Below are 26,148 nucleotides of genomic sequence, written 5' to 3' on the forward strand. Positions count from 1 at the left end.
TATCGCATCTGCCACAACACATGTACGTATTAATGATACCCACCTGTGACTGCGGTGGTCTGTACACCCTCCTCTTCTGCAAGTCGGTCACCTTCTGGGTAAGCATCTGTTGTCGCTGCTGCAGGAAGCGCACCCTGGGGTGGGGACAAATGGACTCACTCAGTCCCCGCCCAGTCAACAGCTGCAGTTGCAGCTCCACCACCTCCAGTTCTGCCTCAACATCACTCAACTACAGAAAGACAGGAGCAATCTTGAGATACTACACATTGCCTACAGTGAGATAAGCTTCATAACACTTCGATATTTCATTTCAATGTCATGATGAGTCAGTTTACTGTTGGCTGAATCTCAATGTGATACCATCACTACTGTTGTGAAAATAAGACCTGGCACTGGCAAATCAAGTGACAAAGTGAGGATTTCTGTAAATTTAAACCCATCATAAAATAACCTTTTTTGATCAGGGAATTAACCCTTGACAGATAATGGAACTGTCGCTCATCAATTTCTTGCTTTTGGATTCCTTAAAGTACACAAAGGACGCTATATCCAATGCAAGCTGTCCAGAATTTTAGAAAGTGTTCTTCATAATTATCCGGCATGCATAATTTATGGATTTCAAATGTTCCAAAGGCATGGTACTGTAAGATATTTGTACAATGTCACACAATCAGCCCAGCATTATTTTCAACACATTTTCAAGTACATCAGGAATGCAACAGATTTTCAGAGTAAACAAGTTAGAAAGTCATCATGTAAAACATTGTTCCTTGACAATATATGTCTCTTGGTATTTTCCATCTGTTTTGCTTTTCTGAGTGAGTGAGTTAGTGAAGTCTTGACTCAGCAATATTCCAGCTATATGGCGGCAGTCTGTACATATTCGAGTCTGGTCCAGACAATCCAGTGATCAACAGCATGAGCATTCATCCACTCAGTTAGGACAAGTGTCAACAAGCCTGTGAGCCTGACCACTCAAATCCCATTAGTTGCCCTTACCACAAGCATGGGTTGATGAAAATAAATTCTAATCCGTTTTGGTTTTTCATGTTCATGTACCTCATCTTGAAGATGTTCCAACTTGACTGCCTGCTTCTCTACAGGATCAACAGGTCCTCTGGGAGCCAAGAGCATCATATGTGACAGCCCCAAATACACCAGACCCCGCCCGATGTTGATAAGGCTGTCCCCTGTGTCCTCCTGACTCAGGTCATTCAGGATCTCACAGCTTCTGTGGAGGACAGGAACAGCTACCACATTGATGGAATCAGACACACACTGGAGCCAGCTGTGTGCCTGTCTGATCACAGCAGACGTCAGTGGAGTCTGCTCATCTGATGACTGCAAGTCATCAAAAACTGCTGCATATTGCTCTCGATCAGCAGGTGTCAGTAGTGATTTGATGGAGTCCATCAGATGAATAAAGCTTCTAAATAAGTATTTTCTTGTTTGGTTTCTGAAATAAATGTATACACACCAACTTACTCAAAACAAGGTTCACAAAACAAGGATTATTAGTGACTGAGTGATTGAGTTTAGTTTTTATGCTGCACTCAACGATATTCCAGCTATATGGCAGCGGTCTGAAAATAATTGAGTCTGGACCAGACAATCCAGTGATCAACATGAGCATTGATCCGCACACCTGAGAACCGATGACATGTGTCAGTCTTGTGAGCCAGTCTGAACACTCCATCACAACAAGCATAGTCACCTTTTGTGGCAAGCATGTGCTGCTAAAGACCTATTCTAATCTGGATGTTCATGGGTCTCCATGAGTATAGACAAGGGTGACTACAACAATTTCACTGAACAACCAATGCAAGTAATTTCAATCATGAAAATAACTAACACTGTGACACATAAAATAGGTACAAGAGAGCGGTCAAAATCAAATAAGACATGAAGCAACTATTGTCACAGCTGAACCTGTAATACATACACACTCTATGTGTGGGACACAAGCTCAGCTTTTACAGCCTGTACTTACTTAATACTTCTCTCCGGACTGGCTAAGACAGAAGCATGGCTCCACACATGGCGCCGGATCAAGCCCAACACTCTCAACTGATGGTTGAAATGTTTCAGGGGGACGTCTACAGGGAGGGACTCAGCCTCACTCTGGTGGCTGTGGTCACGTGACAACAGACTGAATGCAAAGTATGACATAGCCGAAGTCTGCAACATTCCTGGACCCTGGAGAGATGAGATTAAAAATGTCAATACTTTCAAATTTTTTTACTCAGAAATTATCAACAAGGTGAAATAGCTTTAAAAGATAAAGGGTCTTACTAGTGAAAGGTCTGTTTCTGTTTCCGTCTGATCATCTTTTGTTTTATTCCACTGTAGCCATTGGCGACAGTTCCTGGAAGCTGTGCACCTCCACAGCATATCCAGCACACTCTTGGAGAATATAACACCTTGTCCTGCATGTCGTACCTGACAAAGAATAGAGTACAATGGTTACAAAGAAAAGTTTAACAGGCAAAAGCATTCAAATTCCAAAGACATTTTTCACCTTTATGCAGTAACAAGATTTCAAGAACTTTGCAAGAGACAGTCAGTGTTGCTGTGATAATCTGTATTGTACAGGTTTGATATTTGTTGTTGAACACTGACTAAGGCAAGACAATCCAGTAAGTGACATCAGGGGCATTATCAATGCTATTATGATATGATGACATGCATGAACTATGTCAGAATCCCATGAGATGGCTCTTCAAAGAAGCATGGGGTACTGAAGACCTATTCTGTCCTACAATCAAAACCCCAAACTATTTTGAATCTACTTAATACTTTTACAGCAAATCATGTTATAGTTTCAAAGAAATATTAACCCTATGACACATCGGGGTATTTTCTCATTCATACAATTTCCCATCTCACCTGTGTTTTCTTCAACAGCTCCAGGTGCAGCAAAGTGTCAGGTGTATAGTGCAGACAATAATCCTGCAGGTGAGACAGGTGAGACGAGTCTGCTTGTACACCTGGTAGCAAACTAAGATGAGCCATCACACTCAAGTGTTCAAACAAGGGCCACAACTCTACACAGCCAACTGGCAGAGTGTCCTCAGTGGTAGTGTTGGGGTCCGATGCAACATGTACAGGGTCACGTGTCCACATGTCAGTGTCTGAGGTCAGATGAAGATTGTACAGCCCAAGACACTTTGTCACCTTTTCAAACATGCCTTCAATGCCATCTAAAAATATATCAAAGAGACACCACAATTAGAAACTCAATCTTTTCATGGTATATTTTCATAACCTTGAAAAAATATCATTAAAGTTAACCAAAAGTCAAACCTTACGGACAAATGGACAAAGAGTTCACCAAAGCTTTCAGTCAAGACAAGCCTTATCTGTGGCAATTTTATCTATTTCAAAATTCATTTAAACACACCTGTTGATGTGTCTGTATCCTTAATCAACCCCGAGAGCTCTAGTATTTGTTTCCGAATGAGATAACCACTGTGAACCATGGCATTGACCTTTTTCAGTACAACACCAGAGGGCACTTCCTCATACACGCTCACAAGGTTCCTTAACGTCTGCAACCTTTCCGCCAACATTGTTTCACATTCTGACATCATAGCAGCAGGGTGACAGAAGCCATTCCAGAATCTCTCAAACTCTTTTGCAGACTTATTGTCTCGTCCAAGAGTGTGCTGGAGTTGAGTAACAGCTGACTGGAGTTTAGAGGATGAGCTGAAACAAATTATATGTCTTATTTTGGTGGTCTCATTTAATGATCCAGGTAAACTCTGTAATTCAAAAGATTCTTATCATTCTTGATAACTAATTTTCCTGATGACCATTGACAATGATATGTTCATCCTTTTCAGAATGGAAGAATACTGTAACAAGCATGGTATGCACATCAGTTTTCAACTTTAAAACCCGACATATACAAAAACATACTGAAGTCAGTATATGTCAGATATGTCAACAGGACTGAATTTACAGACAACATTAACAAACAAAGCCCTGCTCATTCTAGTAGCAGTCTATCAGGACACATGAACCCACCATCTATGACACCTACATACCTGGTGGGTGCCAGGCTTGAAAAGATGGCCAGAGTTTTGTTGTTGAACCAGTTCCAGTGTAAGGCCAGCTGGCAAGTAAAGGTCTGCAGTGTCATCTGCTGTAAGCGTTGTGCCAAACACAGCAGACGACACATCCAGGGCAGGCAGGACAGGATCTAACAAAATAACATGGAGTTTAAACTATCACGTAATGAAGTCTACTGTCCTGCATAAGATCAAGTGTGGTTTTATTCTGTTTTTTTAGCAATATTAGAGTGGGAAAGACCATAAAATAACTCAACATTATACTTTTACAAAAAATCATATAGGCACAATACCACAACTAGGCTACCCTATAGCCCTTTCATCTGTGGAGCAACCCCTTTTTAATAATAACCTGATTATTCTCAACAATATCTTGTGGAAGGGCACGGGAGGCGTGGGTGTATGATATGTATAGGAGAAACCATGAAAACTGAGGGTTTACAAGAGACTTTGAGGCCTAGCATAGGATGTGGAGGTCTAGGTGAAAGCTTGGGATATGGTGGTATAGGATGTGGAGGCAAAGGTGAAAGTCAGGGATATGGAGGCATGGGATGTGGAGGCCCTGGTGAAAGCCTGGGATATGGTGGTATAGGATGTGGAGGTCTAGGTGAAAGCCAGGGATATGGAGGCATAGGATGTGGAGGCCCGGGTGTAAGCCTGGGATATGGTGGTATAGGATGTGGAGGTCTAGGTGAAAGCCAGGGATATGGAGGTATGGGATATGGAGGCCCTGGTGAAAGCCTGGGATATGGTGGTATAGGATGTGGAGGTCTAGGTGAAAGTCAGGGATATGGAGGCATGGGATGTGGAGGCCCTGGTGAAAGCCTGGGATATGGTGGTATAGGATGTGGAGGTCTAGGTGAAAGCCAGGGATATGGAGGCATAGGATGTGGAGGCCCGGGTGTAAGCCTGGGATATGGTGGTATAGGATGTGGAGGTCTAGGTGAAAGCCAGGGATATGGAGGCATAGGATGTGGAGGCCCGGGTGTAAGCCTGGGATATGGTGGTATAGGATGTGGAGGTCTAGGTGAAAGCCAGGGATATGGAGGTATGGGATATGGAGGCCCTGGTGAAAGCCAGGGATATGGAGGCATGGGATGTGGAGGCCCAGGTGAAAGTCAGGGATATGGTGGTACAGGATGTGGAGGCCCGGGTGAAAGCCTGGGATATGGTGGTATAGGATGTGGAGGTCTAGGTGAAAGCCAGGGATATGGAGGTATGGGATATGGAGATCTAGGTGAAAGCCAGGGATATGGAGGCATAGGATGTGGAGGCCCGGGTGTAAGCCTGGGATATGGTGGTATAGGATGTGGAGGTCTAGGTGAAAGCCAGGGATATGGAGGTATGGGATATGAAGGTCTAGGTGAAAGCCAGGGATATGGAGGCATAGGATGTGGAGGCCCAGGTGTAAGCCTGGGATATGGTGGTATAGGATGTGGAGGTCTAGGTGAAAGCCAGGGATATGGAGGTATGGGATATGGAGATCTAGGTGAAAGCCAGGGATATGGAGGCATAGGATGTGGAGGCCCGGGTGAAAGTCAGGGATATGGTGGTACAGGATGTGGAGGCCCGGGTGAAAGCCTGGGATATGGTGGTATAGGATGTGGAGGCCCAGGTGAAAGCCTGGGATATGGAGGTATGGGATGTGGAGGCCCAGGTGAAAGCCTGGGATATGGTGGTATAAGATGTGGAGGCCCTGGTGAAAGCCAGGGATATGGAGGCATGGGATGTGGAGGCCCGGGTGAAAGCCAGGGATATGGAGGCATACAGTGTAGTTGCCCAGGTGAAAGCCTGGGATATGGAGGCATGGGATGTGGAGGCCCGCGTGAAAGCCTGGGATATGGAGGCATAGGATGTGGAGGTCTAGGTGAAAGTCAGGGATATGGTGGCATGGGATGTGGAGGCCCGGGTGAAAGCCTGGGATATGGTGGTATAGGATGTGGAGGCCCAGGTGAAAGCCAGGGATATGGTGGTATAGGATGTGGAGGCCCTGGCGAAAGCCAGGGATATGGAGGCATGGGATGTGGAGGCCCGGGTGAAAGCCTGGGATATGGAGGTATGGGATGTGGAGGCCCAGGTGAAAGCCTGGGATATGGTGGTATAAGATGTGGAGGCCTTGGTGAAAGCCAGGGATATGGAGGCATGGGATGTGGAGGCCCGGGTGAAAGCCAGGGATATGGAGGCATACAGTGTAGTAGGTGAAAGTCAGGGATATGGAGGCATACAGTGTAGTTGCCCAGGTGAAAGCCTGGGATATGGAGGCATGGGATGTGAAAGCCTGGGATATGGAGGCATGGGATGTGGAGGCCCAGGTGAAAGCCAGGGATATGGAGGCATGGGATGTAGAGGCCCTGGTGAAAGCCAGGTATATGGAGGCATGGGATGTGGAGGCCCGGGTGAAAGCCTGGGATATGGAGGCATGGGATGTGGAGGCCCTGGTGAAAGCCTGGGATATGGAGGCATGAGATGTGGAGGCCCTGGTGAAAGCCTGGGATATGTAGGCATACAGTGTGGTAGGTGAAAACCAGGGATATGGAAGCACGGGATGTGGAGGCCCAGGTGCAAGTTAGGGATATGGAGGTATACAGTGTAGTAGGTGAAAGCCAGGGATATGGAGGCACGGGATGTGGAGGCCCAGCTGAAAGTCAGGGATATGGAGGCATACAGTGTAGTTGCCCAGGTGAGAGCCAGGGATATAGAGGCATAGGATGTGGAGGCCCGGGTAAAAGTCAAGGATATGGAGGCATAGGATGTGGAGGCCCAGGTGAAAGTCAGGGATACGGAGGTATGGGACATGGAGGTATGGGATATGGAGATCTAGGTGAAAGTCAGGGATATGGAGGCATAGGATGTCTAGGCCCAGGTGAAAGCCAGGGATATGGTGGTGTAGGATGTGGAGGCCCAGGTGAAAACCTGGGATATGGTGGTATAGGATGTGGAGGCCCGGGTGAAAGCCAGGGATATGGAGGCATACAGTGTAGTAGGTGAAAGCCAGGGATATGGAGGCATACAGTGTAGTTGCCCAGGTGAAAGCCTGGGATAAGGAGGCATGGGATGTGGAGGTCCTGGTGAAAGCCAGGGATATGGAGGCATGGGATGTGGAGGCCCTGGTGAAAGCCAGGGATATGGAGGTATGGGATGTGGAGGCCCGGGTGAAAGCCAGGGATATGGAGGCATACAGTGTAGTCGGTGAAAGCCAGGGATATGGAGGCATACAGTGTAGTTGCCCAGGTGAAAGCCTGGGATAAGGAGGCATGGGATGTGGAGGTCCTGGTGAAAGCCAGGGATATGGAGGCATGGGATGTGGAGGCCCTGGTGAAAGCCAGGGATATGGAGGTATGGGATGTGGAGGCCCGGGTGAAAGTCAGGGATATGGAGGCATACAGTGTAGTTGCCCAGATGAAAGCCAGGGATATGGAGGCATGGGATGTGGAGGCCCGGGTGAAAGCCTGGGATATGGAGGCATGGGATTGTGGAGGCCCAGGTGAAAGCCTGGGATATGGTGGTATAGGATGTGGAGGCCCAGGTGAAAGCCAGGGATATGGAGGCATGGGATGTGGAGGCCCGGGTGAAAGCCTGGGATATGGAGGCATGGGATGTGGAGGCCCGGGTGAAAGCCAGTGATATGGAGGCATGGGATGTGGAGGCATGGGATGTGGAGGCCTAGGTGAAAGCCAGGGATATGGAGGCATGGGATGTGGAGGCATGGGATGTGGAGGCATGGGATGTGGAGGCCTAGGTGAAAGCCTGGGATATGGGAGTGAGTGAGTGAGTTACGCCGCACTTAGCAATATTACAGCTATATGGCGGCGGTCTGTAAATAATTGAGTCTGGACCAGACAATCCAGTGATCAACAACATGAGCATCGATCTGCGCAATTGGGAACCGATGACGTGTCAACCAAGTCAGCGAGTCTGACCACCCAATCCCGTTAGTCGCCTTTTACGACAAGCTGAGTCGCCTTTTATGGCAAGCATGGGTTGCTGAAGGCCTATTCTACCCCGGGACCTTCATGGGTTGCCTGGGATATGGAGGCATGGGATGTGGAGGCCCAGGTGAAAGCCTGGGATATGGAGGCATGGGATGTGGAGGCCCAGGTGAAAGCCTGGGATATGGAGGCATAGGATGTGGAGGCCCAGGTGAAAGACAGTGATGTGGAGGCATGGGATGTCTAGGCCTAGGTTTTCTCTGCAAATGCACATATTTATTACAAAAAATCAAATCAATATGATAGGGTTTCTTAATGTTTCGAGATGTGTGAAACATCTTTATTATTACTGCATTATTCTTCCAAATTTTCATGTCAATCACACACAACCAAACTATCCCAACGGTTTCATCTCAACATCAGTACAAAAGCTGGTGTTCAAATATTTCTTTCAGAAACAACATACTGGTTGATATAAGTAAGTGAGTGAATTTAGTTCTATAAAGCACGTCGGCGATATTCCAGCAACGTCACAGCAGAGGACACCAGAAATGGGCTTCACACATAGTTCCCATGTGGGAAATCAAACCTGGGACTTTAGTGTAATGAGCAAACACTTTAACTACTAGACTAGCCCACCACCACTATCATTAACTGATGATAATGAATACTAAGAAACTCAGAGTAAAAATAACATCTGTATTGCTTTCTTGTAACTTAAGAACATACATATGTCATATTTATCAACTGTGTAACGTGGTCTGTTTGAAGTAACATTCCAGTGCTGCGTCAACTCCAAAACCTATTGCCATGGTTACCTCAATAGAAGGAACATAGGCACCATGCTGTTGAAACATATCATTAATGGCCAATGTATAGTGCGGACAATCATGCCTTTTGTGTCATCAGCATATGGTTGATCATTATAACATTATTGATCCTTTACTGGAAACTTTCTATTAAACTACAAGCACATCAGTTAGATATTCCTTTCAAATGGCATGCCTAAATCTGATCAAATGCTTCCCATTCCTCAACAAATGACACAGTTTGAAGAATTATTTCAATTTAAATTCAAGTCATGTTTTGTTCTACCACATCCTCCATAACTTTCAAACCTGTGACAAGCTTGTTAGGTTCACAGAAAAATTACTGCATGTTTTCTATGACAATTACTATTTTTTTTCATTCCATGAACAAAATCTAGTGATGGGCATTTTCAAAAACTTTCAGAATGATCCATTTAGCCAGTTAAGAGCATCTAACATGCAGTCCAACAAGTAATATGTGGGCACTGTGTAATGGTGTGGCTTGGACCCTAATTCCTAGTGAGCTGAGTCAGTCAGTGCAAGCTGATATTACAAAGCCGTTACGTGTGGGTGTATAATTTATATGGGCATTGACTGTAAACTAAAATCTTTTTTTTCTGCCTTATAAATGAAAATGTAATGCAAACAGACAACATAAAATCCTGCAACAAATTAAACAAGATTAAGAAACAAATATCAGTGCACAATTTTTATTAAGGTAATTCAGCATCTTGGCATGAGATATTTTCTCCTCACCCTGCTGCAGACAATGAAAATATCAACGTCTGAAGAATAGCAGGCGAACCTCTCCCGGTGCTTCTGGGTCACGGAGGCTAACAAGAACCACCATTCATCAAATAAATGGCATTTTGTTAAATGTCATGCAAAAATACCATAAAGATTTTCCTTTACATTGATTATTAATAACTTTGTTTCACCTAATTAAACTGCTCATTCATTGATTTGCCCATGATAGAGGTCACATGGTTACTGGTTGGTCATCGAGTCACTGGTCGTGGAACACAACTCAGGCTTTCAATGGAGGAGTGTTAGCTAAACCTTTCCAGAACAGTGAGTGAGCCAAACAATCACAAAAAAAACCTCAACAATCAACAGTATGAATAATTATGAGTTGGTGTATTATGAACTTGAACACTGCTGAAAAACATTCACTCACTCAATGTATTGCTAGCAACTGTAAGAATGAGTGAGTTTAGTTTTATACTGCTTTCAGCAACATTCCAGTAAAACCATGCTGGGGGACACCAGAAATAAGCTTCACACATTCAGCGTGATGAACAACAACTTGAAAAACTTACCTTTGTAAATGTGCTTTCAGAAACATGATCCATGTTCTCAATAACAGCATACAATTCTGTCTCCATTTCCTCATACATGTTACTCAAATGGACAACAGCTGTGGATGTTGCCAATCCTTGTGACACTATAAAATTAGACAATGTTAATGAAAGAGGAAATGTACCAAGCAACATGTTTAGTGATACTGAAAATATAGTCACTTCACAGATTTCTAGCTGCCATTCACTTGGATTTTCACTTGTGTGTTATTTTATTTCCTGTTGATCTACAATCACAGTCCTAGCTCACAGTTAAGAATTAGAATTTAGATTTGAAACACTCAACTAACAGGAAAAAATTAAACCAAGGGAGTTTATTCTTAATAGAATTCATTGCTGTAATTCCCATAAATGTTTCATTTTCATTGGTTAGTTTGCTCACATCCAATCAGACTGTTTTGAGCAAAAAACCACACAAGAAATGTTATTCCCACATTGTGCATATGTGGTGAAGCAAACCCTGGCGTTCAGGGTGATGAGGGAGCACATTAGCTATCATCACCCAAAGTGTGTCATTAAGACTTTAAAAACAAATGATGACAGGTAAGCCAAACAAAAGAAAATCAATTTGTTTTTGACATTCTGCACATCATTTCATGTTGCCATTTCTTCATGTGTTCTGCAGGCAAACCATCTGCGTGTTTAGGCCATGTTACTTTAAATCAACAAACATGAAAGGTCCTCAGAATCGACAAGGAGTACAACTAGCACAACTGATAATAACCTTATGACCTTTAGCATGTGAGAAGTCCTTGCATATGCTAAAAGTTTCAGTTTGAAACAGGTGACAATCAGCATTGTGAATATGGAACTCCAAGTCAAAATCATCAAGTTGGAAATTTGATTAGTTCGTTATTATGATAAAGTTTGACCTAATTCCCAAATGCAGCGAAGAAAATCATAAAATTTGGGACAGACATAGATTCCATGCACAACGGCATTCTGTATTAACTCTAGACTGCTCCCTCAGAGACAAAAACAAATTTGTCCAGTCTCGTCAATATAGGTTTCCAAAATGTCTGACAACAGTAGAGTGGTATTTGAAGGACACGCTGCTTACAACTTAACATCACACAATGAAATCAGAAACAAGATGATGGAAACATGCATTGATACAAACTCACCTGTCTTCAACTTGACCCCTCAAACAGTTTACAGAAAATGCATCTTTTGAGGAGCAGACATTACTAACTTTACTATGATGATGTTTTTTTTCTCAAAGGCCCTGCAAGTTTGAATTTCAGTCTAACAATTTTTAGTGTTTTTAATACTTTGGTATTTTTTATGAGACAATAGGCACAGTGAAATAAAATTGTTCAAATTTTAAAACCTTCTGGTGGTGCTACTAACATACATAAGTCTATGGTGAGAATTTACACCTTTGAACTATTAGAAACTGTTTGGAGAATGTGCTGTAATTCCTTCCTACAGAATGAATGCTCAACCCCTCCAAATACTCCACAGCAGTTGTGGATGTTGCGCTCAGCTGATACCACAAGATCATCATCACAAGAAGTCCCTCCCCTATCCTCTAAACATTCCACAGCAGCTGTGGATGTTGCGTTCAGCTGATAGTACATGACTGTTATCACAGGAAGTCCCTCCCTTATCCTCTAAACATTCCACAGTAGCTGTGGGTGTTGTGTTCAGCTGATACTACATGACCACCTACACTTGAAGGACTCTCACAACAAATCACAATCCTCGCCACGATGCCTCATTTCATCTTCTGAAATATTCTTTCAATTAACCCCTGAAAAGCGACATGTCACTGAATTCTATAATCATTGTAGCTGAATCGGAAATCAATCCTCCCCCTCATCTGCTGCCTAATCTTGTGAGCACACCATTGCTGCTGAACAAACATCAAAGGAAACCATTTCTCCCTCCCTCCCTTCCCAACAACATTAGTTGTCAGACGGACGGCAGGTGAGCTGTTATCACACAAGTACTTGAGGAAAGTACAAACCATATTGACCAAATGCTGCCCTGGCTAGTACAGCTGGCACATGCTGATCGGACCAATTAACATCCATGTTCTACATGATCCTAACCTGCAGGGAAGCTGTTTTTACCACCGGAATGTCATTTCTATTAGTTCAATGGATTCAAATTGACAAACGCCCAAAAAATATTTTCCAGTAAGTGAAGCATCTTTGAAGGGCCTACAAATAGTTTCTATCAATATTATAGCGTTTACTTTCTTTCTTGATGTAAGGATGTGAGAAGGGTTGTTGGAGTGAGGAAATTAATACATTGATTATGTGACAAGTGACAAGGGGTAGCAGGAACAAGCGAGACAATTAGCCTAAGGACACTGCCCCACTTTAATGATCTCTATACACCACTTCCAAATACACGCCTTCTTACAATGCTGGACTGTTGCATTCCGGAAGATGCTGAAAATAACATATCCACTGGCGCTGAAGTTCTGAATTCCAGTAAAAGAAAAGCCTAATTTGCCGAGAACAAGAATATCTCTTCTAGAGTGCCCAGCTTTTATGGCAAACAATTTGATTTTCTCCATGATCTCAAAACTCAGCTGCGCCCAAGTCGTGCTCAATTCAATCTTGCTAATCGTGTGATTGGTTCATCTTGCCCACTCAAGTCATTACGAACTTATTGACGTTTTGCAATCAATTCAGTAGGTAGTGAATGGCCGATATTTAAACTTGTATATATCAGTGCGACTTGGAACGCGAGAGATGGCTCGAAGAAAATTGAATACAACAATAGCTCAATCAGGATTAGGTACGGATGTCTTCACGACGATTCCAACACGCTCCTCTCCCGACGGCACGCAGGCAACAAAATAAAAATTCCACATTAATGCAAATAGCACCATGCGTAAGTTGGCCAGATTACCTGGGCCACACTCGTGTAATCACGTTTATTGAGTGGTATCACAAGCGACGTTCCAGCGAACAGCCCTTCTCTCCACCAATCTCATTACAGATCGCAAGGAACATGTATTAAGACACCATTGGCTAAAGGTAAATCACTTCAACACGGGCAACTTGAGGAACTTCGACAATCAATAAGCTTATCTGTCCGTGATTTGCAACAAAGTAGACTTCCAGGAGTTTGATCCATGAAGTTGAATACCGCCAGAGCCAACGGTGTGACTTTGTACCACAAGCCAGCAGGTAAGTCCTCTTTATCAGTCTTATCTCATCAAGAAGTTACAAACTAGTCTTATCAATGAGCATTGATGTGATAAGGCTTGATATATCACAGTCACCAGGGAATGACTAGATTATTGTGACAGTGGTACACACTTATGTTATGTGTAATGTACTGGCTTTGGTTATAAGAACCATTTGAGGAATGGGATCAATGAAGATTTTATAGCTAGTCTGTCGTTGTACTTTACATTCTGTACTCAACTACTGAAGAACTATGGCAATATGAAAGCAGTAGGTATTCCTTTCTAGCTGTACACATTATCACATCAACTTGATTTAAACTGCTCAGTGTAATAATACCTGTTACTCCTAATTTTTATTCAAAATATATTAAAAACACATACACTTATAATAAACAAAAACATACTATAAATAGATATGAAGAATGGCATGTCAAAATATACTAAAAATACAAAAAAGAATAATTCAAAATATGTTAAACATTTATGTGAAGAGTGATATATCAAAATATATAACAAATAAAGAAGGAATGGTAATGATTAACAAACATGAGGGACCTCCACAACAAGCAGATAAAACTAAACTACTGAGATAATGGCATGTGTGACTTTATGTAATTAAGAACATTCGTCAATCCCGGCCTCTCCCAGAATCACACATTACCAGGCTAGAATAAGTGATGGAAACATCCACTCATCCAAATAGCCTCCTTTGATACAGTGAAGTTGTCCACATAATCACCATTATTCTTTATCTTACATATTGAACAATTTACAATAGAAATGTGGCTTTAACTTCATAAATGGCACAGTGCTGCCCTGGTGTCCAATTATCAATATTGAGCAGGACTGCAGCTGAAAACAACTTGTTCTTCCGTTCATAAAGTTTTCTGTTATATTTCTTCAGCAGCAGGATTAATCTGAATCACTGACAAGTCATACATTTATATCAATTCTTATATTTTTTTGCTACAAAGCTTTTAAACTGATAAGATTTTGTGTGTAGTGTCTAGAGTTATGAATGTGTGATGTTAATCTTGTGCCCAATATTGGCAGCAAGTTAATTTGGTGAGCTGTCTGTTCACAACTTCAATGGTTTATGTACGAGTGTGGAGGGACCAGTCATTGTTGTTACAGGGGAGCACCAAGTCTTGTCACAATCTTCATTCTGTACTAGTCAACGTGGAGGAAATTACACTGACCAAGCAGAGATTTGTTTGCATCTTCAATCTAATCTTATCAACCTCTTAAGTACACCCTTTTAACCTTAATTGAAATGGATAGCATGCAATAAACAGTCACAAGGTTCAACCTTAACTTTCATCAGAATGTGATGTGAATTTACAGACATGATTTTTTTTGTGGTTTTAGTCAGACATTTCAATCAATCTTCCAACAATTTGTGTTTTTTTACATTTGGGTTAAATAGGAACCCTAATTATTTTCACAGCCATGTTGAAGAAGTTCAACAGAAATGAAAACTTTCAAATAAAAATGACAAATGATATCTTAATTGAGGGCAATTTTTCAACATCCACTCCAAATCAACATGGACAGCTTTTCATGGTAACTTCAAGTACATTTTTCAAATATATTGATTTGTATATCATGTCAGCAGACTCTCAACCATAGTGAACATGTTCCAAGCAATTTGATTAAATGTATCAACCAGTAATATTTTATTTTTGCCCTGATACAGCAAGATTACCAAATACATTTCACCAGGAGTAAAGGCAAGCTTCACATCAGGAAATTATATCAGAAATATTATGTTATTTGATTAATGGCTCTCAAATGGAAGATGAATTTAAGGAATCAACATAATATTTCTGAAGTTGTAAAATCCAAAGACATAAGTCATTATGGGTGAGTGAGTGAGTAAGTGAGAGATGGTGGAATGTTAAACCATTCCAGGACAGTTGAATTACTAACAAGTGAAATATCAACCCAGTGAGTGAGTGAGTGAGTGAGTGAGTGAGTGAGTGAGTGAGTGAGTGAGCGAGCGATTGATTGATTTAGATCTGCATTTAGCACTATTTCAGAAGCATCGGAGAAGAACAGAGAGTCTCTAAACAACAGAAGCTTCCTGTGTTTTGTTACTATGTCACAATAAAAGGACAAGACAAAATAGAGATTGAGACAGCAGAAAACTGACATATTGTATTTCATAAACGTCACATTAAAACAAACCAAAAAAACAAGCCCTCTTTTACTTCGGTACAAAATCAGTCTGAGGTATAACAGATTTTAAAGATCTCTGCAAATCACAACATCATTAACTAGTAAACACAATACTTATCATGTTTTACAATCCAATAGCAAAGCTGAACATACAAACTGAATAATTTTGTCGATACAGTATTTTTTGTCATCATGAAAATAAAAAAATACAATTCTATTTTATGGATGTCAATCATGCCACAAGGGTGACATAACCACCAGAAAATCGGGGATATAAATACACGCATACCCTAAAATAACCTCCATACAACCCCACATAGAAATGAGGTGCCCGTTGCAGAGTGATCCTTTGCAAAGCACACTGCTTGAATTTTTATTGATGCGTGATTGTCATGCAGTTTACAGTCGCCAGGCCGCCTCAGTAATCACACACACCATCATTACATGGATTCCTTCTAGTTCGCTATTCATAGAAAACTTCAACTTTCATAAAAGACAAGGTAAAAGTGGCCCTGGTCCCAGTAAACTCATCGCTGTGGAGGCCTGCAGCATCCATTAAGCTGAAATCAATAGCCCCTTCAACATTGAAAGACCTCGGGACATTGCCTGCAGAACTTATTCATAAATTTGTCGCCTGCTTACCCTTCCTGTGTGTGTTCTTGTAAATTTATTCACCAGATAATTGCCATCAAATTAGGTGCCGCTGTGTCAAATTGTTCATCTAGATGGTTTATAGCATGATATAAATCACAGAAAAAGCATTAATCATGTTAATATCAAGCATAGAATATTCTAGTTTTCATTTTGCATTAAGAGGTACAAAGCTTCTCCCAAATCACCTTAGGATGTGCAAACAAACTGCTGTGGCATAAAGATTTGGACAAAGAAGGCAAGATTAGAATTCAGGCTTGTCAAATACATGAAGATGAATCTTTAATGTTCTCATTCATTCTTTTGAAAAAAGAACACACTCTGAATGCATCAGACAGCACAGTTTGTCCTTTCTGAGAAGAGCAGATGAAAAATCAGTTCAGAAACTCAGATGAGAAAACTTTTAGATTGTAACCAAGATGTGCATTGTTAAACTTTAGAACCCACAAGGACGGGGAAACTATAGCGCTATCATCTCAGTGTAAACTAATTAGATTCAAACAAGGCACACATGCATGATTTGCTGAAAAACTGGAACAAGGCAGACCCAGTATTGGCCCAAAGTTTATCCACATGAATACTACACATTCTGCAACTATTTCTTAGGCCACTGATTAAACCTTCATTAAGTCTTTGAAGGGCATTTAGAAGTGAAATACATAAGAATGAAGATTTTTCATGGATATCAACTTCTTTATGTGAGAACACAACGTTTCGGAGTTAATGCTTTCATCAGGTCCTGATGAAGGAGTAAGCATTAACTCCGAAACGTTGTGTTCTCACATAAAGAAGTTCATATCCATAAAAAATCTTCATTCTTAAACCTTCATTGTCCAGACAGATTTAAGTATGTGTACCTCACCTGTGTGTGCGAGGCTTGAGAGTCTCTCCACCATTGGCTGCAGGTCTTGGAAAAGCAGTGTCAGGTGCAGCAGTAGGCACACCCTGGGGGAGGCAATATGAAGCATATACCACAGGGACTCAACATTTACACATACACCATGTATACAACTGTGAACACACAGCACAACAAAGCATCTTAAACTAAATAAACCCAACAAAAAGGTAACTGCAACATGTACTACAGCAAACTTTGTAGAACCTACCTTAATCCAAAGCAAGGAACTAACAGCTAGTTATTAACAGGTTACGGTGGAAGCCCTCAAACCCGCCATACCTCTAATCCGGCATGCTCTCAATATCAGCACTAGAATTTGGTCCCAGCAGAAGATAGTTAATTAATGATCATTTGCATGCCCTCTAATCCAGCGTCAGGCTGCTCTGTATTTCAGCACAATAAAGACGATAACGCTCAAAAAACTGGCATCTTCTATCTTGTCTTGGCACTCCTGTTGATTGCCTGAATATGTATAACAACACAGTGGATGACAGAATATTATTCTCAGGTTGAACAGGGAAAACTTCAGCTACAATTTCAGGTAATATTTGGGGGGTTGACAAGTGTTCATGTGATACACATCACTCAACAGAATTTAGCATACAATGGATAGTGTTCTTGGCAGGATAAAATCAACGGATATTTTCTGTATCCGTTGGGGTCATATACGGATATCGATGCAAATCAGACAGGTCATATGCAAATTCTAGGGACTACTTTCACAGTGTAAACAAACATGGCGTCAAGGATCTGTGATCATGTCCGGATTGTCTGCCGTGCTTACACACTCAAATGAGTGATCAGTACAAACTTGCGTCACCGAGCTTGTGACGACACGTATTACTACCCACATATTTGTGACGTCATAGATATGCAGCCACATCCCACCAAATTTAGTTTCATGATCTGCGGCAAATGAAATCGCATTTTTTTAAAATTATAAAGTAAGAATGACATTGTATGATAAATAGGTTATCATGCTTGTGTGTTTGGGGATGGTTAATATCCTGCATTAGGAATAGACATTGTACTTAGCGAGCCTTGGCCAGCTAAATACTTAGTGTTTATTCCTTATGCAGGATATTAACCATTGCCAAACACACTTGCATGATAACCTATATTTCTCTGGGCTTGGAATGGTGTAAAGTTTCAATGGCTAAAGTTAAAATGGCTGACATTTAAGCATTGTGTATCTGTCCTTCAAGGTTTTTTGTTTAGAATTGATCTTAAGTAACCAATGTGTGTCGCAAGAGGCAGCTAACAGGATAGAGTGGTCAGACACTCTGACTTGGTTGATGCATGTCATTGGTTCATAACTGCGCAGACGGATGCTCCTGTTGTTGATCACTGTATTGTCTGGTCCAGACTCAACTATTTACAGACCACAGCCACAAGGCTAGAACATTGCTGAGTGTGGCGTAAAACTAAACTCACTCACTTCACCCATCAGGCTAATCCTTAACAGTCTGGAAATCTGCAAAATCTGTCTTGTCTATCTTTATTACTTTAAAACAGTTCCACAATCACCCCAAGTTTAAATGTTGTGACAGATCTGATGAGATGGTCCACTTGAATCTGTGTGACAGGAGAGATGGACGTTTGCTACACTTCGATCTGGTCACTATATGTTTAATTACCACATTTGCCAAGACACCCTTAACATAAGAAATGGACTCTTGTTTACAGCGTTTTGTTCCAAACTCGACTTGAGACAAATCAGGTATCTCAGTCGTAATTTCTGCTGACTGGTTCTATTCCTTGACACGCTACTGGATCTGACTGTGGAAAGTAGAGATTCTAATCAACTACATCCTGACCACAGACAAATATAATCTAATTGGCCGTCCCTTCTACTCTGAGCTCTCTCCCGCTGATGTCATTATTGAGCGCCGTTGTCTGGTAGGCTGTCATTAAGTCACACTGCTTTATTTCACATCTGACGATGCATGGATTGTGATCCTACTCTCATGGTTCTCTATCATACAATGTTGAATGACGTCCAGAAAACAGTATCATGACACAAAATGGCTTCAGTTCATCTGGTGTAATAAGTTTGTGCTTGTGTGTGACTTCTGTACAAAACGTTTAAAATTGATATAAAAATTTAGGAGTTTTAAAGTATAATCTGCAATATACTCTTAATTTCTTTTCTTCTTTCTGTGTAAACTTTTAACATGTATATAAGTTGTAAGTTTTAAAGTATAACTGCAATATGCTCCCAACTTCTTTCCTTCAAATATGCACCATACAAACACACAACCCCACCTCCAGCACTCCTGTACACACCCAGGCACATGCACACACATACACATGCATGGAAACGTGACATTGTAAATTTCATACAAGCTTCACAGTGCAAAGAAGAGGCTGCACTCACTTGTATGACAAAGTCTGCAGACTGTCTGAGAGGTGGTGCCAGTCCTGGAGTTCCCCAGAGTGTAGTCGACGTTGAAGATGCTGCATCAGATGGGGGTTCCATACAATGTGCCATGGTTGATCGACAAGGACAGATTCCACTGAAGTCACAGAAACACAAATTTCTGTACACTCTTGTCATGTCAATGATGTCATCAGAAAATGATGATGTTGGTTCTGGTGACAATGACGTTCATGCTGACAGACTTATGAAGTCAAGGTTCAGTGATGGTAATTACAAGCCTGGTCATGTCTTTGTATCAATTTCTCAGCTCTCTTGAGGACACAAGTCATGATGTTTGGGTACTAGAAGGTACTGCATATCATGTATCCTGCCATGTACCCGTGTCTGATTATCGGCAAGAGTTTCAAACATCGGCAAGGGAAACAACTTTTGTAACCTATTTTTTTTTCTGATTTGGGGGCAGGACTGAGGTGCTAGGTTCTAGATTTTGCTATATCACTAAGACAGTTGAAAATGTGTTGTTTTGTTCACACTAAAGAATTCACACTAAAAAATTGAGCATAACATCATGCTTTCTCTTTCGAAAAAAACCCATTAAAATCTGTTATATGTCCATGTCTTACAGATTAATACTATAAACATCTAGCATTTTGCAGTATGTGCCCTTACAAGGAAAGCTTAAAATTAAAAACAAAATTATCTGAAAACATTTCAACAATAACTTGATGCAAAAAATATACAACCAATGTTTAGGGCTTTTCTATTAAATTTGTCTAAACTTGAACAGAATTAATCCCAATATGTTACATTTACATTTTACAGGAAATATTGCTCTCTAAACAGATCTTGAAACAAATTTTCATGACAAAACACCGTAAAGACTAACAACACACGGGGACATAACTAGAAGTGCCTAGGTTTCAAATTGTTCATGAAGAGTTTGTGAAAACTACTTTACAAGAACACTAAAATGTATTTTCCAAAAAGGAATCAAAGAGGGAAAGTATTTCAGACGTCATGCCTCTCCATCGCCGGCTATCCTTGAAATCAATATTAATTACAGCCAAATTCTGCAAGTGACATTCCTCATGCAACTAATTTGACTGACATAATTGACTGTTTCCGTTCTTCTTCACTGGCAGATGGGACACATTTGATGAGAGAGAGTTGTTTGTTTTCCCAGAACTAGAGATCACCCTACTGTTTCTTTAATACATTATCAAAACACACAGTTAACACACATGTACTTAACGTCATAAATTCAACCACACAACATCACATACAAATTGGGTAAAACATCATACACCATGACCACAGAACATCATACACCATGACCACAGAACATCATACACCATGACCACAGAACATCATACACCATGACCACAGAACATCATACACCATGACCACAGAACATCATACACCATGACCACAGAACATCATACACCATGACCACAGAACATCATACACCATGACCACAGAACATCATACACTATCACCACAGAACATCATACACTATCACCACAGAACATCATACACCATGACCACAGAACATCATACACTATGACCACAGAACATCATACACTATGACCACCATATACCACAAACATGGAATACTGAACATCACAATAACAAACACATTGTGAACAAAATTCAATCCCCACTTGTAATTAATAAAAAAAGAAAACAATCCTGAGAGATTTGTCTACACAAATCATCCATCAATATAAGAAACACTTCCATAATCAACATCCCCTTTTGTAAGTATGACAGTGCATATGTTTTAGTGTAGTGTATGTAACTAACTACTAGACACAGCTGGTGTGATACCTTCAGTCTACTGACACTTGATGAAAATAGGAGCAAGTGAGGAACTGTGCCACGGTATAAGGACAACCCATAATAATGAACGATCAGAACTTCCCGATTGGGAAACTGTCACGTTGGACCCTCTCATCTCAAGACTTGTTATTCCATTGTCACTAGACCTGACAGGACTTTCTAGTTGGATCAGTCAATCAATTTGTACTACAATGAGTGATAAAATGGCCCACACACCTTCTGTCTGTCCCTTGCACAGGGCATGGAGAGCATTTCTATACTGCAAGCTGATTGGCTGGTCAGAAAGCTGCTTGAGACATTGAGCTAACATTCCTGGCAGAGCTCTCACAAAGTTTCCTAGTGCTAATCCATGTCTCCCCTTCATAGATGGCAGCTCTCTCATGTCTATCTGCAAATGTCCCATGAGCCTTTGAAGCCATGTTGATGCCGTCTGCCAGTCTCTCTCTGGCAGGAGTGACACATACAACTCTGATGCCCCTCTCAACTTAGTTGTCAGTTTTGTTATGATAGAGCTGTCGATGTCTTCAGTTCTGAAACAGCACAATGGTCCCCAATTATACTAAGGCCCAAGAGGATATCTGCATTCAGTGGTTCCACACTGTCTGAGAAGCAATTCATTATGGACCTTTACAACAATGTACTATTTAAAGGACAACTTATTTGAAAGCATGAAAGAACAGGTCATATATTGTTCCAAAGCAGCAGAGGACAAAGTATGTCACAGCATATTACCATCATTTTTGCATTAAGCACTGTCCTCAAATTAACATTCCCTGGCTTAAGATGATCCTTTACATAATCTTCATGAGCATCTACACTAAGGCCAATGCATGGCAGTCATATTCTTCTGAATGTTACAAATATTACACAGAAATAGAAGAATGGTGACTGACTTGTAACCTGAGAAGCTTCCAGTTCCTGCACTTTTCTTTATTGCCTGATATTAGACAACAAATTTAACTCGATCAGAATAATAGTCCAAGCAAACCCAATTTGGGATTTTCCAAAAACCATAGTGTACCACATACTGAACACATTGTTATCTAACCAATCATCTTCAAAAACCATAGTGTACCACATCCTGAACACATTGTTATCTAACAAATCATCTTCAAAAACCATAGTGTACCACATCCTGAACACATTGTTATCTAACCAATCATCTTCAAAAACCATAGTGTACCACATTCTGAACACATTGTTATCTAACCAATCATCTTCAAAAACCAGTGTACCACATACTGAACACATTGTTATCTAACCAATCATCTTCAAAAAACATAGTGTACCACATCCTGAACACATTGTTATCTAACCAATCATCTTCAAAAACCAGTGTACCACATCCTGAACACATTGTTATCTAACCAATCATCTTCAAAAACCATAGTGTAACACATCCTGAACACATTGTTATCTAACCAATCATCTTCAAAAACCAGTGTACCACATACTGAACACATTGTTATCTAACCAATCATCTTCAAAAACCAGTGTACCACATCCTGAACACATTGTTATCTAACCAATCATCTCCAAAAACCAGTGTACCACATACTGAACACATTGTTATCTAACCAATCATCTTCAAAAACCAGTGTACCACATCCTGAACACATTGTTATCTAACCAATCATCTCCAAAAACCATAGTGTACCACATCCTGAACACATTGTTATCTAACCAATCATCTTCAAAAACCAGTGTACCACATCCTGAACACATTGTTATCTAACCAATCATCTTCAAAAACCATGGTGTACCACATACTGAACACATTGTTATCTAACCAATCATCTTCAAAAACCATAGTGTACCACATCCTGAACACATTGTTATCTAACCAATCATCTCCAAAAACCATAGTGTACCACATACTGAACACATTGTTATCTAACCAATCATCTTCAAAAAGAGCCTGCCATATACTTAAATTGACTGAAAACAGACTTTTCGTGTTGCTATTCTTGTTGCATCCCCCCTAAGTGTAAGTCCCAACATAATTTGTGCTACATTTCATCACTTTCTAAATGGCATGTGTTTTTAAAACAACATTTACTCTGAGAGACACATACTCTTCTAAAACATAAACAACATCAAGACTTAAATTTTGTGATTAAACTCAATAATCTAAGATGATATCTAACATTAAATGAGAACTCACATGGTCCAGCCTGACTTGATCCACCCCATGAGGTAGATGAGAACGCCTGCTGGGTTCTGAACATTAGCCAGGGTCGTGTTTTGTCCATAGTCACGTGTTCCACACAGAGACAAGGGCCATAACCCAAGCTCGCAATCATCAACTTGTCCAGTGACACAACTTTCCTGGAAAGTCTTCATGTGCTCTGTCAGTATTTCCTTGGCAGCCTAGAAAATTGAACAGGTTGCATCAAGTTTTGTTAAACCAACTTAAACAATTCAAATCGCTTAAAGGACCACTAAACTCAATTTTGGGGCACTCTTTATATCACTGCATATAAAAGGCTTTTGGTTAGTCATAAACGAAACACCACTTTTTTTTAAAAAAAGCTTGTGGTTAATTAATAACAAGCGCTTAAAAGTTGCTAAAAAGCCGTCTGCTTCTCTCTCGCCCGCAAATGAAACCGCAGACGGTTACGTAACTCTGTCGCCAGAGCCCCCTACAGTGACGTCATAGAAGGAATGATTTCCCGTTAAATGTATAGAAAATGTGTAGGAAGTTCGTCATTTTGCTGATTTCTCGACGTCACCAAAGACATGCTGAATTGTTGTGTTGCCATCAATTGTTCCTTGGGGTCGGGTGATGAAGTCACTATGCACAGATTTCAACCAGACTCCGTAGTTTGTGCTTAAATTGGTTGTTAGTGTGTGCCAAGTGAGCTGTGTGGAAGCCTGTGGTATATACTAAATCGGATGGTTCGCCCCCAACCACGCTTTCAGGATAGAAAATGAGTTTATAAAATCAAGACTGCTTACGACACATTGCTGACCAAAAGGATTTTGCATGGATATATCGCTTTCTTCCTCGGAAACGAGGTTGTGGTCGAAGTGACAATGATATCGTAAGTAATATTATATTGAGCCCTCATATTGACCGATTCCAAGAGTGAAATTGTTATGTTATAAGCAATGTCATGTAAAATCCTAATGTTCATCAATAAAATACATATTTTACTACCAGTAGAAAGTAATTTTGTAAGTCGGTGAAAACAAACTTAAACAGCATTCATCCTCAGACAGGGCGCCGCCATTTCTGAAAATCGTGAAGTCACGGGCTAAAGTCCGTTGGAATTATTGAGATTATGATTTGTTCTCATCAAGTTAGAAAATCAAAACTACTTTTTACTGGGAGTTAAGTATGCATTTGAATCATGGCCAAAAGGATTTTGCATGACACAACTTTTAACATAAGGACTTCTTCCAAGGAAGCTAGGTGTGGGTCGAAGTGACACTTATATTGCAAGCAATGTTATATTGACCTCCATCTCACTTCCAAGAGTGAAATTGTTATGTTATAAGCAATATCATGCAAAATCCTATTGTCCATCAATAAAATACATATTTTACTACCAGTAGAAAGTAATTGTCCCTTTGTAAGTCGATGAAAACAAACTTAAATAGCATTCATCCCAAAACAGGGCGCTGCCATTTTTTAAAATCGTGAAGTCAAATCCATTTGAATTAAAGAGATTATGTATGGTTTGTCCTCATCAAGTTAGACAATCAAAACTACATAAGCATGTATACGAATCATTACCAAAAGGAGTTTGCATGACACAACCTGTAACATAACCTAAGCGACGTCGGGGTCGAAGTGAAAATACTGCATGATAAATTTCTTCACTTGCTAAATTCACTTGGTTTGCAATGTTCACTCACCAGTATGTAGACACTTGTCAATATACGTCTTTATACTTGATCTCATAATCCTAATTACTTTATAATCATACTTGCATGCATTTGCTTGCAACTTAATAAAAAGAAGTGATCTGTATAACAGGAATGTAATATGTAGACATTTCATATATGAATCATAATTCGCACGCATGCCCTACTGTACATCGTCTGCATCATTACACTTAACGACGAAAACAATGATTCTGTTGAAAGCTACAACAACTTATTAAAAACAAAAATGCAAATATTAAAATTAAAGTTATAGGAGCAATGTCAGGCACTTACCTTCTTCGAGGAATGTATCCATCAATATCCACAAAAACAAGTGATATATAATTCATCTGCAGATTTCCCAAGTGATGTGTCTTTTAACAGTCTAATATACGAAAACGTGATGTATCGTTTCAGGTTTTTCACATTGCTGTATAGTTTCATTGGTTACCCAAGATAGCACACCTGGCAACTAATTGCATAATGTGCAACATTCTTTTTAAATAGTTATTTAGTCAGCCAATAATGAGCAATCAATCAATGTATTGGTGGTTAATCCTTTGAAAGAAGGGTGTTGTTTTACATAGACACATACACGACAGAGTGTATTCAGTGTAGATTAGTAAATGTACATACATAAACACTTCCTTTTGACAAATCCCCCATTTAAATCCCCATAAAACTAATTAATCAATCAGCTTGTCATTGGTTAATCCTTTGATAGATCTAGACAAAAGAAATACCAAATGGGGACCTTTGTCGGGTAATCTAAGTGGCGTTACCACTAATTATACCTGTTATAAATTCATTAACTGAGCATCAAGTGAATAAAGACAAATAACATGTAGGTTTATACCACCTAACACGGATTACAACCTAGCAACACCAAGTGATTTTGACAGAATCGTCTATGAAAACAAGGGTTGTAACTCGAAAACTAGCCAAAGCAGGACACAAAACTAAAAGATTTTTCTCAACAGCTTTCGCGATTTAAGGTTTGTACAAACCTGTAAACGAA

The 26,148-nt window shown here is 40.6% G+C and overlaps 1 protein-coding gene across 1 annotated transcript in view; it reads right to left on the bottom strand.

Moving 5' to 3' along the window:
• The window catches only part of LOC137286150 (midasin-like), a 130,130-nt gene that overhangs the window by 29,388 nt on the left and 74,594 nt on the right, over positions 1 to 26,148 (bottom strand). The window contains exons 46-57 of the mRNA XM_067817826.1: positions 23,425 to 23,630; positions 21,477 to 21,790; positions 19,419 to 19,557; positions 17,006 to 17,088; positions 10,128 to 10,252; positions 4,047 to 4,201; positions 3,401 to 3,705; positions 2,887 to 3,200; positions 2,293 to 2,439; positions 1,991 to 2,196; positions 1,060 to 1,456; positions 44 to 229 (exon numbers count right to left, since the gene is read on the bottom strand). Of these exons, the coding sequence (XP_067673927.1) occupies positions 44 to 229; positions 1,060 to 1,456; positions 1,991 to 2,196; positions 2,293 to 2,439; positions 2,887 to 3,200; positions 3,401 to 3,705; positions 4,047 to 4,201; positions 10,128 to 10,252; positions 17,006 to 17,088; positions 19,419 to 19,557; positions 21,477 to 21,790; positions 23,425 to 23,630 (2,577 nt within the window). The remainder of the gene's footprint in view (positions 1 to 43; positions 230 to 1,059; positions 1,457 to 1,990; positions 2,197 to 2,292; positions 2,440 to 2,886; positions 3,201 to 3,400; positions 3,706 to 4,046; positions 4,202 to 10,127; positions 10,253 to 17,005; positions 17,089 to 19,418; positions 19,558 to 21,476; positions 21,791 to 23,424; positions 23,631 to 26,148) is intronic.

The sequence above is a fragment of the Haliotis asinina genome, chromosome 6 (genome assembly GCF_037392515.1).
Source record: "Haliotis asinina isolate JCU_RB_2024 chromosome 6, JCU_Hal_asi_v2, whole genome shotgun sequence".
Taxonomy (NCBI): Eukaryota; Metazoa; Mollusca; class Gastropoda; order Lepetellida; family Haliotidae; genus Haliotis; species Haliotis asinina.